This window comes from Halichoerus grypus, chromosome 1, assembly GCF_964656455.1.
Source record: "Halichoerus grypus chromosome 1, mHalGry1.hap1.1, whole genome shotgun sequence".
In the NCBI taxonomy this organism is placed as follows: domain Eukaryota; kingdom Metazoa; phylum Chordata; class Mammalia; order Carnivora; family Phocidae; genus Halichoerus; species Halichoerus grypus.
Window position 1 is genome coordinate 132,800,485 of NC_135712.1, and position 14,388 is coordinate 132,814,872.

At 35.0% G+C, this 14,388-nt stretch overlaps 2 protein-coding genes across 2 annotated transcripts in view; one reads left to right on the plus strand and one right to left on the minus strand.

Annotated features, from left to right (window-relative positions):
* Window positions 1-10,367, plus strand: part of RAB5A (RAB5A, member RAS oncogene family) — a 30,150-nt gene extending 19,783 nt beyond the window's left edge. The window contains exons 3-6 of the mRNA XM_036099169.2: window positions 2,544-2,695; window positions 2,976-3,098; window positions 5,151-5,244; window positions 8,926-10,367. Of these exons, the coding sequence (XP_035955062.1) occupies window positions 2,544-2,695; window positions 2,976-3,098; window positions 5,151-5,244; window positions 8,926-9,041 (485 nt within the window). The 3' untranslated portion in view covers window positions 9,042-10,367. The remainder of the gene's footprint in view (window positions 1-2,543; window positions 2,696-2,975; window positions 3,099-5,150; window positions 5,245-8,925) is intronic.
* Window positions 10,368-10,557: 190 nt separating this feature from the next.
* PP2D1 (protein phosphatase 2C like domain containing 1) overlaps window positions 10,558-14,388 on the minus strand; it is a 33,241-nt gene continuing 29,410 nt past the window's right edge. The window contains 2 exon segments of the mRNA XM_078059174.1: window positions 10,558-10,847; window positions 10,850-11,353. Of these exon segments, the coding sequence (XP_077915300.1) occupies window positions 10,558-10,847; window positions 10,850-11,353 (794 nt within the window).

Consider the following 14,388-nt stretch of genomic DNA (forward strand, 5'->3'; position numbering starts at 1 on the left):
ACTGCTTAAGAGCTTTACTATTAAGCAAAATGCTCATTTCGGACTTACAGATAGAATGGACACTTGATAAACTTGAAAGAATCCTACATGTGTATTAGGAATGGATATTGCCTCAAATGCCCTTTTGTAATTTATTTAAATACACGATTTTTCTTTTTTAGCCTGCTGGTGTGATAGCTTTGTGTTTCTGAATCTGCTTGGTCATGGCTTTTGTTCTTTTAATGTATTTGTTGAAATTTCTTTGCCTGTATTTTATTTGTCGTTTTTGTACATACATTTATAAAAAAGACTGGTAGCCTTTTGTGATATCTTTTGTGTTTGAGAATCAGATTATATTTCCTTTAAGGCAGCATAACTAATAGTTATGTTTCTGAACCTCAGGTTGATTTATGTAAGTGTAAATGAATGTTTTTACTACCAGTGTATTTTGTGGTCATAGAAAAAACAAAGTCTGAATGCAAATTGTGATCCAGTTTTTTTTTTTTTTAAGTTGTATCAAACTACTTGAGAAATGGCCTGTATTTTTGTGATCCATTTTTTTTCCTTCATTTTATGGAAAAAGTACTGTTTTAGAGGCTTAAAGTGTTTAAGAATATTTTTTTGATTCTGCAGGAGAACCTTTCATGACTGAAAAAGTGACATAGTCCTTTTTTGGTATCCTTTACCATAAATACAGGATTTAAGAAAATGGATATTTCTGCTAACTTCGCATGTGAAAAAGTTTGATGAATTAGAATATATTTTAATTATGACTAGCCACTTCTGAGAATTCACAGGACTATTAATTAGAATCTGCTTAAAATAAAGACATTTCCAATTAAGATGTTTGCAAAACTGAGGTTATAGTTGCTAATATAAAGCCATCAACCATGGAAATAAAAATACCTTGAAAAATAAATGTAATATTTAATGTAAAAGAATATCTAATTAGACTTGGCTTATTCAGCAGATTTGATATTAGTGAATCACTTATGAAAAATTGACATCACTAGATAAACTACAATTTCCAGAAATGGATCATAATTCTCTTGCATGAGAGGACAGAGTTTTAGAAAAAAAAAAAATTTTTTTTTTTAAAGATTTTATGTATTTATTTGATGGAGAGATAGCACAAGTAGGCGGAGAGGCAGGCAGAGGGAGAGGGAGAAGCAGGCTCTCTGCTGAGCAAGGAGCCTGATGCGGGCCCGGGGATCATGACCTGAGCTGAAGGCAGCCGTTTAACCGACTGAGCCACCCAGGTGCCCGCAGAGTTTTAGAAAATTTTTATAACTTTAATTCCATGCCAGTTTGGGAGAAAAAGTTGAATATCACACCTTCAGCTAAAAGTAAAAGGGAGGGGCATACTAACATGATGAATGATAGAGCAGCCGGGGCTTAACTACCAAAGTTAATGAAGGAAAAAAACTTAAGGTGTCAGCATGCTGCTAAAAATGGCTATGTGTAGGTCTCTTTCCCAAGTATCTTTATTTTAGTGCAGCTAGCAATACTTAGAAACTTACTCTAACAGTTGATATTTTAAAGTTCAAGTCACTTGATTATAACCAATTTTTTATAAATTGATGGCTTTTCATTTTTTGTAAATATCCATTGCAGTGTTTTTCTTGGTGTTTATTCTTAGAACTAAGAGGATCATAATGGACATTTTACTTCATACTATTCTCAACAAGCAGTTCAGAAAATAAGTGATACCATAATTTGCAAGATTGGACAGCAACTTCTTAACCCTAAAAGCAAAAATATCACTATAAAATAATACTTTCTTGGGATGCCTGGCTGGCTTAGTTGGTAGAGCTTGTGACTCTTGATCTTGGGTTTGTGAATTCAAGCCCCATGTTTGGCATAGAGATTACTTAAAAAAAATAGGATACTTTCTTGTTAAAATCTGAGAAAAGAACTGATGAAAAAGCACAAATGCAAAAAATCTATACAACAAGGATTGAAACAGCTAGGAGTTAATATTGAATGTATATTTAACACATTAAGTCTAGATTGAGATCATAACTGTTATAAAAATTAAAGTGTTATTTTTGAAGGGAAAATAATACAACAAAAAATATTTAGTGATATAGGCCTGGGACTAAATCCCCAGAGTATGCCAGTAAACACCAGGAGAATGGAACAGGGGGCATTGCGTTGACAATGTAGACAATAGTTATAGGTATGCCAATCCTTTCTCTTTGTGTTCCTCCCCACCCCCCATGCAGTTTTTCAAGAATATCAATATATATATTTCCTAAATTGTTTTTAATTTAAAATTTTTTAGTTTACAATGTGTAAAACAATTTAAGAAATGTTTATTAAACTATTTTACTATTACAATAAACTTTTTAAGAATGTAGAAAAATCTTTGAATCTGTGATTTTACTATGAAGGTCTTACATAAGCATATATGTCTATCAGGTTTCAAGGCCCAGATCTTGCAAGTATCTAAAGCCACTATTAACTGTGCGTATGCAGTTTATCATGTTTCCTGCTGTTTTTCTATATTATGAAAATACTAGGGTAAAAATGATAAACTTATTGCAGACATTTTCTTCTTTCAGCTGCTTTTCTAACCCAAACTGTGTGTCTTGATGACACAACAGTAAAGTTTGAAATATGGGATACAGCTGGTCAAGAACGATACCATAGCCTAGCACCAATGTACTACAGAGGAGCACAAGCAGCCATAGTTGTATATGATATCACAAATGAGGTAAGTAGAAATGTATTCTACAATGAAAATAATTTGAACATACAGTTACAGTATTCAGAATTTTTTTTTAATAGCCAATCATGACATTTATGCCAAAGCTTTTATGAGTTAGAGCTGATTTAAAAAAAAAAAAAAAAAGATTAAAGTGTCTCAAATAATACAGTAGTCCTAAGAATTTCTTTCTGAGTCACATTGAAGAGTCTTTAAAGCCTTGTCTTACAGAGACGCTCCCTAACCATTTTTTGAGCATTTGCCAAATAGCTGTTTTTTTGTTTCCCAGGAGTCCTTTGCCAGAGCCAAAAACTGGGTTAAAGAACTTCAGAGGCAAGCCAGTCCTAACATTGTAATAGCTTTATCAGGAAACAAGGCTGACCTTGCAAATAAAAGAGCTGTCGATTTCCAGGTATGTTTGAAGGCACACATGTATTGTAAATTTTTCTTCTGTATCCACACGTGAATTATAGTTATAATTTTAAAGCCATGCAAATAATAGAAAACAATTTTTTAAGCAAATGTAGATCTACTATATGTAATATAATGTTTCTCATGATAAATCTGAATTTTTAAATGTCCTTACGTGTTGTAATATATAAATTGATTCAAAGATTTTGCTGACCGGGGTTCCTGGGTGGCTCAGTCGATTAAGCACCCAACTCTTGATTTTGGCTCAGGTCATGATCTCAGGGTCATGAGAACAAGCCCTACATCAGGCTCTGAGCCTGCTTGAGATTCTCTCTCCTTCTCCCTCTGCCCCTCCCCACCTCTCTTAAATAAAAAAATTTTGTTGACCTAAACAGTTACAAAAGAAGTAATTGTTGACAAATAGTGCATAAGTATATAAAGCAAAAGGTGATTGCCTCCTACCCTAATCCCTCCACCCCCACACATACTTTAGTATCTTTCCTAACCTTTTTTACTTATCTGCCAATATTTATATCAGCACACATAAACATACCCACATATACACATACAGCTTACACTTATGTGGTTCTTGAAAGGGCCTTCAAAAGGGCGCCTGGGTGGCTCAGTCGCTTAAGCGTCTGCCTTTGGCTCAGGTCATGATCTCAGGGTCCTGGGATTGAGGCCCACGTTGGGCTCCCTGCTCTGCAAGGAACCTGCCTCTCTCTCTCTCCCTCTGCCCCCTCCCATACTCGTGCTCTCGCTGTCTCTCTCAAAATGAATAAATAAAAAATCTTAAACAAACCAACAAAAAAGGGCCTTCAAAAATAAAGGCTCAAAAAATCCACTTTATATGTTACTTAGTATAGCTAATTAAGAATGTTCCCTGCTACAAGATAAAGTACAATTACTTAAAAACAAATGTCTCTAGTTAGACATTTTTAAATTTTCCCTTTTCTCTTCCTCTTCAGCTTCTCTATGAGAGAATTTTGTTGTGGTCATTTTATATATATAATATCAGTGATGGGATAATTGTCTTTGATGATAGCTATCGATGGAGTACATGGACTGAGAAAGGGAACTAATATTTCTTGGCACCAGTAGGTAGTAAGCTGAGTATGTTGCACCTGTGATTTTATTTAATTCTGGTTACAATCATGTGAGGTATAATACCTATTCTCTTTCTAAGATGGTTACCTCTCCCGCATAGAGGGGGAGATAGAGCCCTTAAGTTATAGTCACAAGTGGCCTTCTCACATAACAGTTCAAAGGGAACTCATTTTTTTTCCCGTTAAATGGGTAAGATAATTGGTTGCTCTTCACAACAACTTGAGGATCAAGGCAATGATACATGTAAACTGTAAAGCATGACAAAAATGTAGAGTAGTAATATTTTTAAAGGAATGATTTATGACATATTCAAAATTAACATATAGCTAGCCATTTAGTAGTTGAAGCCAGTATTAGGTATTTGGATTCCCTTTGATTTCATTGCAAATGATAAGCATAAATAAAATTTGCCATAGAGATCGAAGAGAATTTTATATTTAGAATAGGATAATTTTCCACCCTCTGGAACTTACCATTTGAAATCAAATTTAATGTGAGACCAGAAGAATCAGAACGGGATAGTGCAAGAAGTTAAGGCAAAAAAGAAATTTGTAAAGGTATCCTACAGGAGTTCTCTTATCTCTCTTAATTAGTAACAATTGTTTATTATATAGTTGCTGATTATAGGTAATCAAGTTGGAGTAGTAATAAGGAAGCCTCTTATTCTATAACAAAAACAAGTCAGGTATGGGGCGCCTGGGTGGCTTAGTTGTTAAGCGTCTGCCTTCGGCTCAGGTCATGATCCCAGGGTCCTGGGATCAAGCCCCGCATCGGGCTCCCTGCTCAGCGAGAAGCCTGCTTCTCCCTCTCCTATTCCCCCTGCTTGTGTTCACTCTCTCGCTGTCTCTCTCTGTCAGATAAATAAATAAAATCTTAAAATAAAAAAGAAGTCAGGTATAGTATGTGCAAAGGATATATATCTTTTTTGTTGTTGTTCTATAAACAGGAAGCACAGTCCTATGCAGATGACAACAGTTTATTATTCATGGAGACATCAGCTAAAACATCGATGAATGTAAATGAAATATTCATGGCAATAGGTAAGTTTTTTTTCAAGCAGTGGATATAGGCAAAACAAGTTACACAATAGCATACTTGGTTTGACTGTCTTTTTAAAAACTCTTGATTGGGACACCTGGGTGGCTCAATCAGTTAAGCATCTGCCTTCAGCTCAGGTCATGATCCCAGGGTCCCTGCATGAGACTCCTTGCTTAGCAGGGAGCCTGCTTCTCCTTCTGCCTGCCACTCTCCCTGCTTGTGCTCTCCCTCTTTCTCTCTCGCAAATAAATAAAATCTTTAAAAACTTTTTTTTTTGGTAAATAATTTTGGGTAGTATTTTTAAAAGTAGCCATTTTGGGGGCACCTGAGTGGCTCAGTCGGTTAAGCGTCTGCCTTTGGCTCAGGTCATGATCCCAGGGTCCTGGGATCGAGCCCCCACATCGGGCTCCCTGCTCGTTGGAGAGCCTGCTTCTCTCTCTGCCTCTCCCCCTGCTTGTGCTCTCTCTGTCAAATAAATAAATAAAATCTCCTAAAAAAAAAAAAAGTAGCCATTTTTTTTAATGATTCTACTACTATTCTAGATCCTTCCTTTTTTTTTTAAAAAAAAAAGATTTTATTTATTTATTTGACAGCGAGAGAGGGGACACAAGCATATCAATACAACATACGGGCATAAAGAGATTTCTTTATCACTGATCAGTAACTATTTTCATCTTACTTTGCCCTGAACAAGCACTATTTTTGTTTCTCACATTCTTTTTAAATCATTCATTTTTGACAAATATAACACAAACGTGTACATGTTACATAAATATACAAATTCTTTTACGCAAATATGGTAATGGAGAAAGTTTCAAATCATTGAGGCACAGAGAGAAAGAGGGAAAGCAAAACAACATGGTTTATATTACCTCTGGTCATTTGACCTACATAGTGAGTGCTCTTACCTTTTCTTTAAGGTAATTTTAACTGATAATGATTGCGATTCCACGTTTGTTAATAATAATTGGTGAAGTTGGAGTACTAATAAGGAAGCTTCTTATTTTCTGTAACAAAACTAAAAGTATTTCTATTGACCCTAGCCTCCTTCCAGTAATTTTAAGGTGCAGATTCTGTGAGAATTGTCTACTTTGGTGGCTCTTGCGTTTTACTGTCTATGCACTATTCATGCACCAAGCACTCTTCTCATTCCAAAACATTTTTATTATATGGCAGTGATTATTAACTGGGGTGCCCACAAACTTATCCCCAAATAAGAAGTATTCCTTTTATTGAAGTCATACAAATTAACCAATTAACAGCTGGTTCAGAGGCTAAAGAAAATTGCTACAAATACTGTCAGAATATCTTTCACTGGCTTAGAGAGCTTAATGGTAGCTCATTTAGGCTCATTAGGAAAAAACTTGCCTGTTGTACAGTAAAGTATTTTACTGAAAAGCTCAGGCTTGAAGTTTACTAGGGAAATACTTGTGAAGGATTGTGCAACAATATGGTTTTTTTAATAAATAGAACACAGGATTATACCCAGAATCACATCTGAAAAGCTAATAACAGAAATCGAAGAAATAATAGGTCCATCAAATCAGGCTGAACTTTAAACTTTTCTGATGGTATTAAGACACCACCACCAGATGGGCTTGCTTGCTTGTTTTATTATTTTTTTATTTTTTAAGTAATCTGCACCCAATGTGGGGCTTGAACTCATTACCCCGAGTTCAAGAGTCACATGCTGTACTGAGCCAGCCAGGCACCCCCAGTTAGACTTTATTTAATTTGTACCTTTTATTCAGATGTGGTAATAATATATTTTTCCAGTCAGAAAGTAGCCTACATATTAGAACTTACAGTTATTTTTCTGAAATTACAATGTTTCTTTCTTTGAAATACCATGAATTAAATTGGATTATGGCCTTTCTATTTTGTTTACCAGATTAGTAATTTAGATCCCACAGTGCACTCATTATTTTCACTCTTGATGACTTCCTATAGGGAGTACAGTTATTTAGTGGGAGAAAGTCTACAATAAATTTATCATCTGCTTTCAATTTGATAAGATTTTGCTTGCGTGGCTTTCATTGTACATCTTCATGAACTTGATCTGGAATTTTTAGCCTCTTAAAATCCGAATTCAGGGGCAAATTGGTAAGCTCCAATTATCCATATAGCAAACAAATATTATCAGCTTTATTTTGGTAGTATTTAATAAGATATGAGACAGAAGACTGCTGCTGAGACCTCTAAGTTATGTTTCAGTTTATCTTCTCATAGTAAAAGTTTACCAATAGAAGTTTAAAAATTTCTCATTCTACTTTATTTCATTCAACCTCCCAATTTCATTCAGATCTAATTACAGAAAGCTCATTGAAAAGTATGGTAAAGGGAGAAAAGATCTCTCAGTTCAAAATCTAACTTAGTATTATAATAAAGTTTATAAATGCTAGCTTACTCTTTGTCCCTACAAGCCTTTGTTTGAAAATACATTCCACTGGAAATTTGCCATTTTATTACCATATACCCTACCATCCCTAGTGCCATTTCTAGAGAAGTAGCCCAAAGTGAAGGCTTTTCTTCCCAAATCTCCATTGATTCTTAAGATGATTAATGTTCATGTGGAATATTAAAACAAAGAATAAAAGATCCAAAATGCAACTAGGCGTTTAGGTATTGAAGTAGAGCATGTTCAGCTTTTGGGTAACCTGAGCCATGGCAAAGGTAAAGCCAGAATTCAGCCATAGTAGTCTCCCCCCAAGGTTGATAGAGACCAGTGTATTTAGTCACCCTTACAGTTGGTACTCTTAGAGATAGTATTCCGTGAATGAGGCACATGAAGCATCTTTGGGATTCAAGCAGACTACATCTAACAGGTATGTTTTTAAATCTGGGATCCAGGCTCCAGAGAACAGCCATTAGCTATATAGAGCTTAGCAGAGCTAAAACTGTAACTGCTGGTTGAGGACTTTGTCCAAATGTGGCAAGCCAAGATCATCCAACTCAGAATTGGGAAATAGTTTTTTGAGATAGAGCCTTTAGAATCAAGTCTATTTACAGTAGGCAGAGCTACTGGTGAAAAAGTATTTGTGTGGCAGTTCAGAGATCATTGATATAAGCTAAGATTCTTTATAAACATTGGCTGGCCATCATCTTTATTAACTTAGATTTTCTATAAACAATAGAGGTATTAATGATTATGAAATAAAGTACTACTATTCTGGTATTACTAACTGAATATGTATAAAGAATTAAATATAGCTCTAGTCAACTTAAGTTTTAATTGTGTGTCTGTAACTGTTCCTCATCTAACCCTTCCCTCAACCCACTAACCTCACTAAGGACTGACCAATGAGTAGTATTTGGTATTGTCTAGTAGATACTCAATAAACATTTCAAAAGAATGAACATATAGCTATGTGATACTTTGGGTTAACCCAGCTGGGGGAAAAAAAAAGGTTAAGCAAGCAGATGAAAGTAATTCTAGGGGCGCCTGGGTGGCTCAGTCATTAAGCGTCTGCCTTCGGCTCAGGTCATGATCCCAGGGTCCTGGGATCAAGCCCCGTATTGGGCTTTCTGCTAGGCAAGAAGCCTGCTTCTCCCTCTCCTACTCCCCTGGCTTGTGTTCCCTTTCTCGCTGTCTCTGTCAAATAAATAAATAAAATCTTAAAAAAAAAAAAGTAATTCTAATATGGATATTCTAATTGTGTTTATTTTGATAATTTATCTCTCAGCTAAAAAGTTGCCAAAGAATGAACCACAGAATCCAGGAGCAAATTCTGCCAGAGGAAGAGGAGTAGATCTTACTGAACCCACACAGCCAACCAGGAGTCAGTGTTGTAGTAACTAAACCTCCAGTTTGAACTTGATGGAATATTCTTCTGCTTCCTAAATGTTAATGACCGTGGAATTGGAGCATTTAACCAGCCCAGTATGACTTCCAAAAAGAAGAGACTTATGATAGAGTCAAGTTTCTAATACAGAATTATTTTAAGTGTTTTGAACTTAATTTTTAACAACATGCATGTGACCCTCTGACTAATGTTTCAGAAGTAGAAGGGGGGAATGAGAGCTGTGTGTGTACGCTTGTTTCCTTGGACGGTTAGGGAATCATTTCTCATTACCAGGGATAGAGACAAAGGATGATGTAAACCCACAGTTAACCAGCCACTTCTATGTAAAAGATTTGGAACTTAATAATTTGGGCTTTTCAAAAACATTCTTTTTTTAGAAGGAGGTTCTAAAGATATTTATGCTTAGCTACAGTATTCGGGCAACTGGTAATTTCTCTTAGTATGCATATTTAAAATGTACATTCCACATTTTAACAAATTAACCACAAGAAAACAGTCCTACATCTTCAGGGGGAAAAACACGAACATTTAGTGGCATCTAAATTATATCCAGTCCTGGTATTTTTAGTGGGGTAAAAAAAAGTCAAATGTAACCTCATCTTGTTTTAGGAATATGAAAACTGATAAATGCATCTTAATGGATAGTGTTCCCTTCAAACATGTGAGCTCTTCAACAGAAATGAAACAAACCAGGTGTCTGTGATTTCTGTTTAATCACTGCTGGCCATTACATAGGTTTTGTTGTTGGGGGAAGGGAGGGAGCTTTTGTTCCCTTTGGACATGATATAGTCAATGCACTAACAATTATGTACATTCAAACTTGATTATTTTAAATTCGATCTTCAGCTGTACTGTAAATAGGGTACTGCACTGTAGTCTCCATATATGTTTATTACTTTCCTGTAATATTTAAGAGTTGCTTAAAAGTATACAAAATGTACAGTTACTAAAACAGCTAATATTTTCCTTTTCTCTCCCTTTGAAAGGAAGGGGCTTCAGTTGTTCCTACATGGCTAGAACCATAATAAACAATGTATCAGTAATTTGTAACATAAGTATTGCAGTATGTTAGTAACAATCTTGCAGCCTTGTTTTCCAAAGTTCATTTTATTTTGATCAGTTCAGTATATTGCACTAATTGTTTTAGGTATTTTCATTATATGAAATCTACCATGTGTCAGATGATTTAATCTATTTAAGTGTTGAACTGCTAGCAGAACTTGTACATTTACAGTAATTCAGAATTAGTAAGGAAAACAGTTCACCAGTGTTTAGTTTTATATTGAGGTGCTCAGGTTGGAATAAAGTGGTATAAAAAGCAAGTACTGGTTTTTCTCTTTTTTGGCATGGAACAGTGAACATATATAAATGGTATTATGTAACCTAAAATACGCTTTTATAGTTTCTTTAATACATTCTTAAAAATTATTTGCATGGTATTGATGTATTATCCTAATATCTGGTTCTTTGAAGAATTGTCTTTACATTTTTGTACTCTGGATAATCGAAACTTTATCTTTTATCAGTCAGAAACTGATACTCACTTCCCTTGAGAAGTATTACCATGACTGTAATGTTGTCTCTGGAGCCAGCCACTAAAGCAGCACTTACAAGTTCACGGCTAATATACTTGGCTACACCTTCATAGAAATTTTTAGTGCGTGATTCTTTTTCCCTTGAATTTTTGGACACATCATCTACACTGGTTGGTCCATTAGTTTCTTTCTCACTGTAAAGATCGTGATTAGTCATTTCTGGTGGAAGTGTTCGTGCATTTTTAGGGTTAGAACATGTTGAATCAAATTTTCTTTTGAATTTATAGTTGACACACATTCTGTAGATTCAGGTTTATACTGAAACAATATACGGATATTACTTTCTGATATAGAATTGCTTGGTTCATAGATTAGGAAAGGCTCTTTGGATGGTAAAGATTCATTTTGTGTGTTAGAATAATAGGTTTCTTTATACACTTGAAACATTGTCATTGCCAGTGCAGTGACTTCCTTTGTATCCAAAACTTCCCAGAGTCCATTGGTAGCTAAGATAAGGAATTGGCATAAGTCATCTATAGGGACAGAGATAGTTTGAGGTGCTGGGATAATAGATTTTTTCAGTTTGAGATTTCCATGAAATCCAAGTCCTCGTGTGGTTTTTATTTGCCCTTCTAGGAGCCCATATGGTTCATTTGAACTAATTATTGCTCCATTCTGAAGTAGTCGTCTTCTTTCGGTTATGTTTCGCGTAGTGTGTTCTTTGGTTATGGAAAAGCCTTTTCCATTTCTGCATAAGACTGCTTGTACATTACCTAGAAGATTATTAGAAAAAATTGATCTTAGATATTTAACCACCAATTGTATTATAAAGTATGCTGTTAACTGTATTCTGTGTTTCAGTGCATAAATAGGCCATTTTAAAGTATTTTTTACATTTGTGAAATACTGATATTACTGGGCGACTTATGGTAATTAAGATTTGAAACTGGGAGGCCAGTTTATCCCTCATTTTTAAGTAACTTAGTGTTTAAAATACTGCACTTAATATTAAAATAACTAAAACTACAGATACAAAATAACCATCGATTTTTTTATGAATCAGCTTCCGAATATTTATTTTATAGAGCCAAGAGTTGAACTTTTTTATGACCAACATATATTCCATAGAGCAGACATTTTTAAAATGTTTAAATAAATGCCTTTTTAATTAAAAATACAAGCATTGATGTTTTTAAAAAGTGGAGTTGATAGTTTTGTACCTGGTAAAACTTAAAACCTTAAACACATCTATATAGGTGTGGGCGATGAGGAAAATTAGAATGCCACTGTTAATGTCAGTCTTACTAGTTTCATGTTGTGTGATTAAAAAGAAATTAAGTCAATTAGCCCTGTAAAGAAAAAACATGTATTATTAATGTATTACATGGATAATAGCTAGACAACATTAAATTAAACCCTTTGAAAACTGAAGTCTTAAAACTTGATTGTAGTTTATTCATGGTTCGGATGAACCTGTGATGTGTGCTTCATTCAAATCTTAAGAAAATCTAAACATAATAATCTGAACAGATTGAGGGATGGTTGTACTACCACAACTTTTCTTTGGTTTATTAAAAAAAGATTCACAGAGTTTTAGTTTATTAGGAAAACAATTTTCCCCAGGTTTTTGAGAACATGATTGTATATTCAAGCATAAGCAAGTTTTTCTTGATATGGAGTCATCATTTATAACAGGGTATATAAATTATTCTGAGATGGGGTTAATGATGTTTGAATAGCAAATACCTTTGAGAATTAAAATTCCTGGGATCATGCAAAATTTACATTAGAATATCTGGTTTCCAGCATTGTGCTACGCCTGGAATCTGAATTTTGTTGCTACAGGGGTTCAATTCTAATCCTGTGTTTGAGGTAAAGAAATTGAGATTTCAGAAGGCTCAAGTTTACACAACTGGTATGGTTGGACCCAAAGAGCTTAAGTTGGTGAAACATCAGTGTCAGACATAGGCTGAGCCTATTGGCTCATTTACATACTGAGAATTATAAAGATGATGTATGTGGAAAATGTTTTTAAAACCAGAGAATTGTGTGATAGTCCTAAAAACTACATGACCTCTTTTACTTCTCTGTGGTTTGGTTATTAATATTTTGTATTAACTTGGCTTTTCTTCTGGTCATTTTACTTAAACTCTGCAGAAGGCAAATCGGTAAAATAATTCTTGACTTTTGCTGAGTTGTAAATTATTACTGTACCAGCAAAAGCAGCATGGATTGGTAATGAACATGTCACCTGGGTAAATCGAATGTTCTATTAGGAGGACATATGATTCAATACCTCTTTTAAGTTAGAAAATTTCTATTATGTGTGTACATACACAGAAAGAGTGCAACCATAGCTCTGAAAACACAAGGGACATTATTTAGCTCAGAATAGTCAAATCCACTGACTTCCTAAATGTTTTATTTGCATGTGGCATTTCAAAGCCCACTCAACAAAAAGAAAAAGTATTGTTCCTCTGTTGTGTGATTTGAAAATAATTCAATACAATTATGTTGTTACAATAGAAAGGTGGTAAACTGGTATTTTTATTTTAGTTGCCTCTGCAGAAATTGCCAAGCATAGCCTTATGCACTATTTGCCTTCCCCCCCCCCCCCACAATTGCTCTACTAGACAGTAGGAAATGCCATTTTGGCTTATTTTACTATTGTGAACATCCCTTGGGCTCAGCACAATAGAACTTTCTAGAAGAAGGGACATTAAATCCTCATTGCACTTTCCACTCTACCATTTACTTGCTGTCTGACTTTTAGTTGAGTTAGTTTATCCTAATGTAAAGGGAAACAGTACCTTCTGAATAATCCATATCCTTTCCTATGTGAATGGTTCATGAAGAAAAAAGTGAAGGAGAGGTACCTCTTGTATCTCAACTATTCATGCATAGCCCAGGAAGTGGATAAATAAGGGGTTGTTGAAAGCAGTTGACTACATTAAGCTGAAAGCTAGGATAGAATAATGAACAAAAAGTCCCAAGGAAGATGGGAAATTGGAGGAAGATTTAAATAACACTGTTATGTCCAAGTGCCTCAGGAACTGAAAGGGGAGAGGAACAGGTCATGACAATTTAAAGATTGGCTTTAAAGAAAGGTTCCTGTAACATCTCTGTAGAGGGAATGAGAATAGGCAGTGAGCTGATGTGAAGACCCTTATCCAAAAGTTTCTGTGAATCTGGGCATAAATATTTCAAATTCCTAGACAAAGTTACCAGCGTCAGCAGTTTGGAGAGATTGTGTTCTTCAGAAAATGTTATCAGAACAAAAGTGGAACAGGGTTACTGCAAGAGGGACATTAAGTATATGGGGATTAGAAAAACTGCTTTGAGAGGATACTCAAGCTTTTTCAAGATGGCATGTATAGTCAGGCAAAGTGTTCCTTATACAGAGAGCAATGATGCAACTGCCTCCTGCAATTAATTGCTGGGTTATCTTCAACTTGTGAAAATGAAGAGTACTCCTGTAAACTTTGGAGTGGCCTTAGAATCACAAGGGAATTCTAGATCTGAATGGGCAAGATCAAGATTTTTTTTTCGGATAAAGCCACTCACTACTGAAGATAACAGGAAAATTTTTTAAAAACTGGAGGAAAAAGGAAGAAGAATTATATGTGATGGAAGAAAAAGAAACATCTAGGATGAGGAGTGACCAGAAATAAAAAGTTAGCTTGGTTTGGAAGAAACAGCATGGGGAAGTGGAAACACTTGGGAGTCTGACACACTTGGTTGGGCTTTAATTCCAACTTTATGTGACCTTCATTTAGTCACTTTATTTCCCTGAGTTAGTTTTCCACCT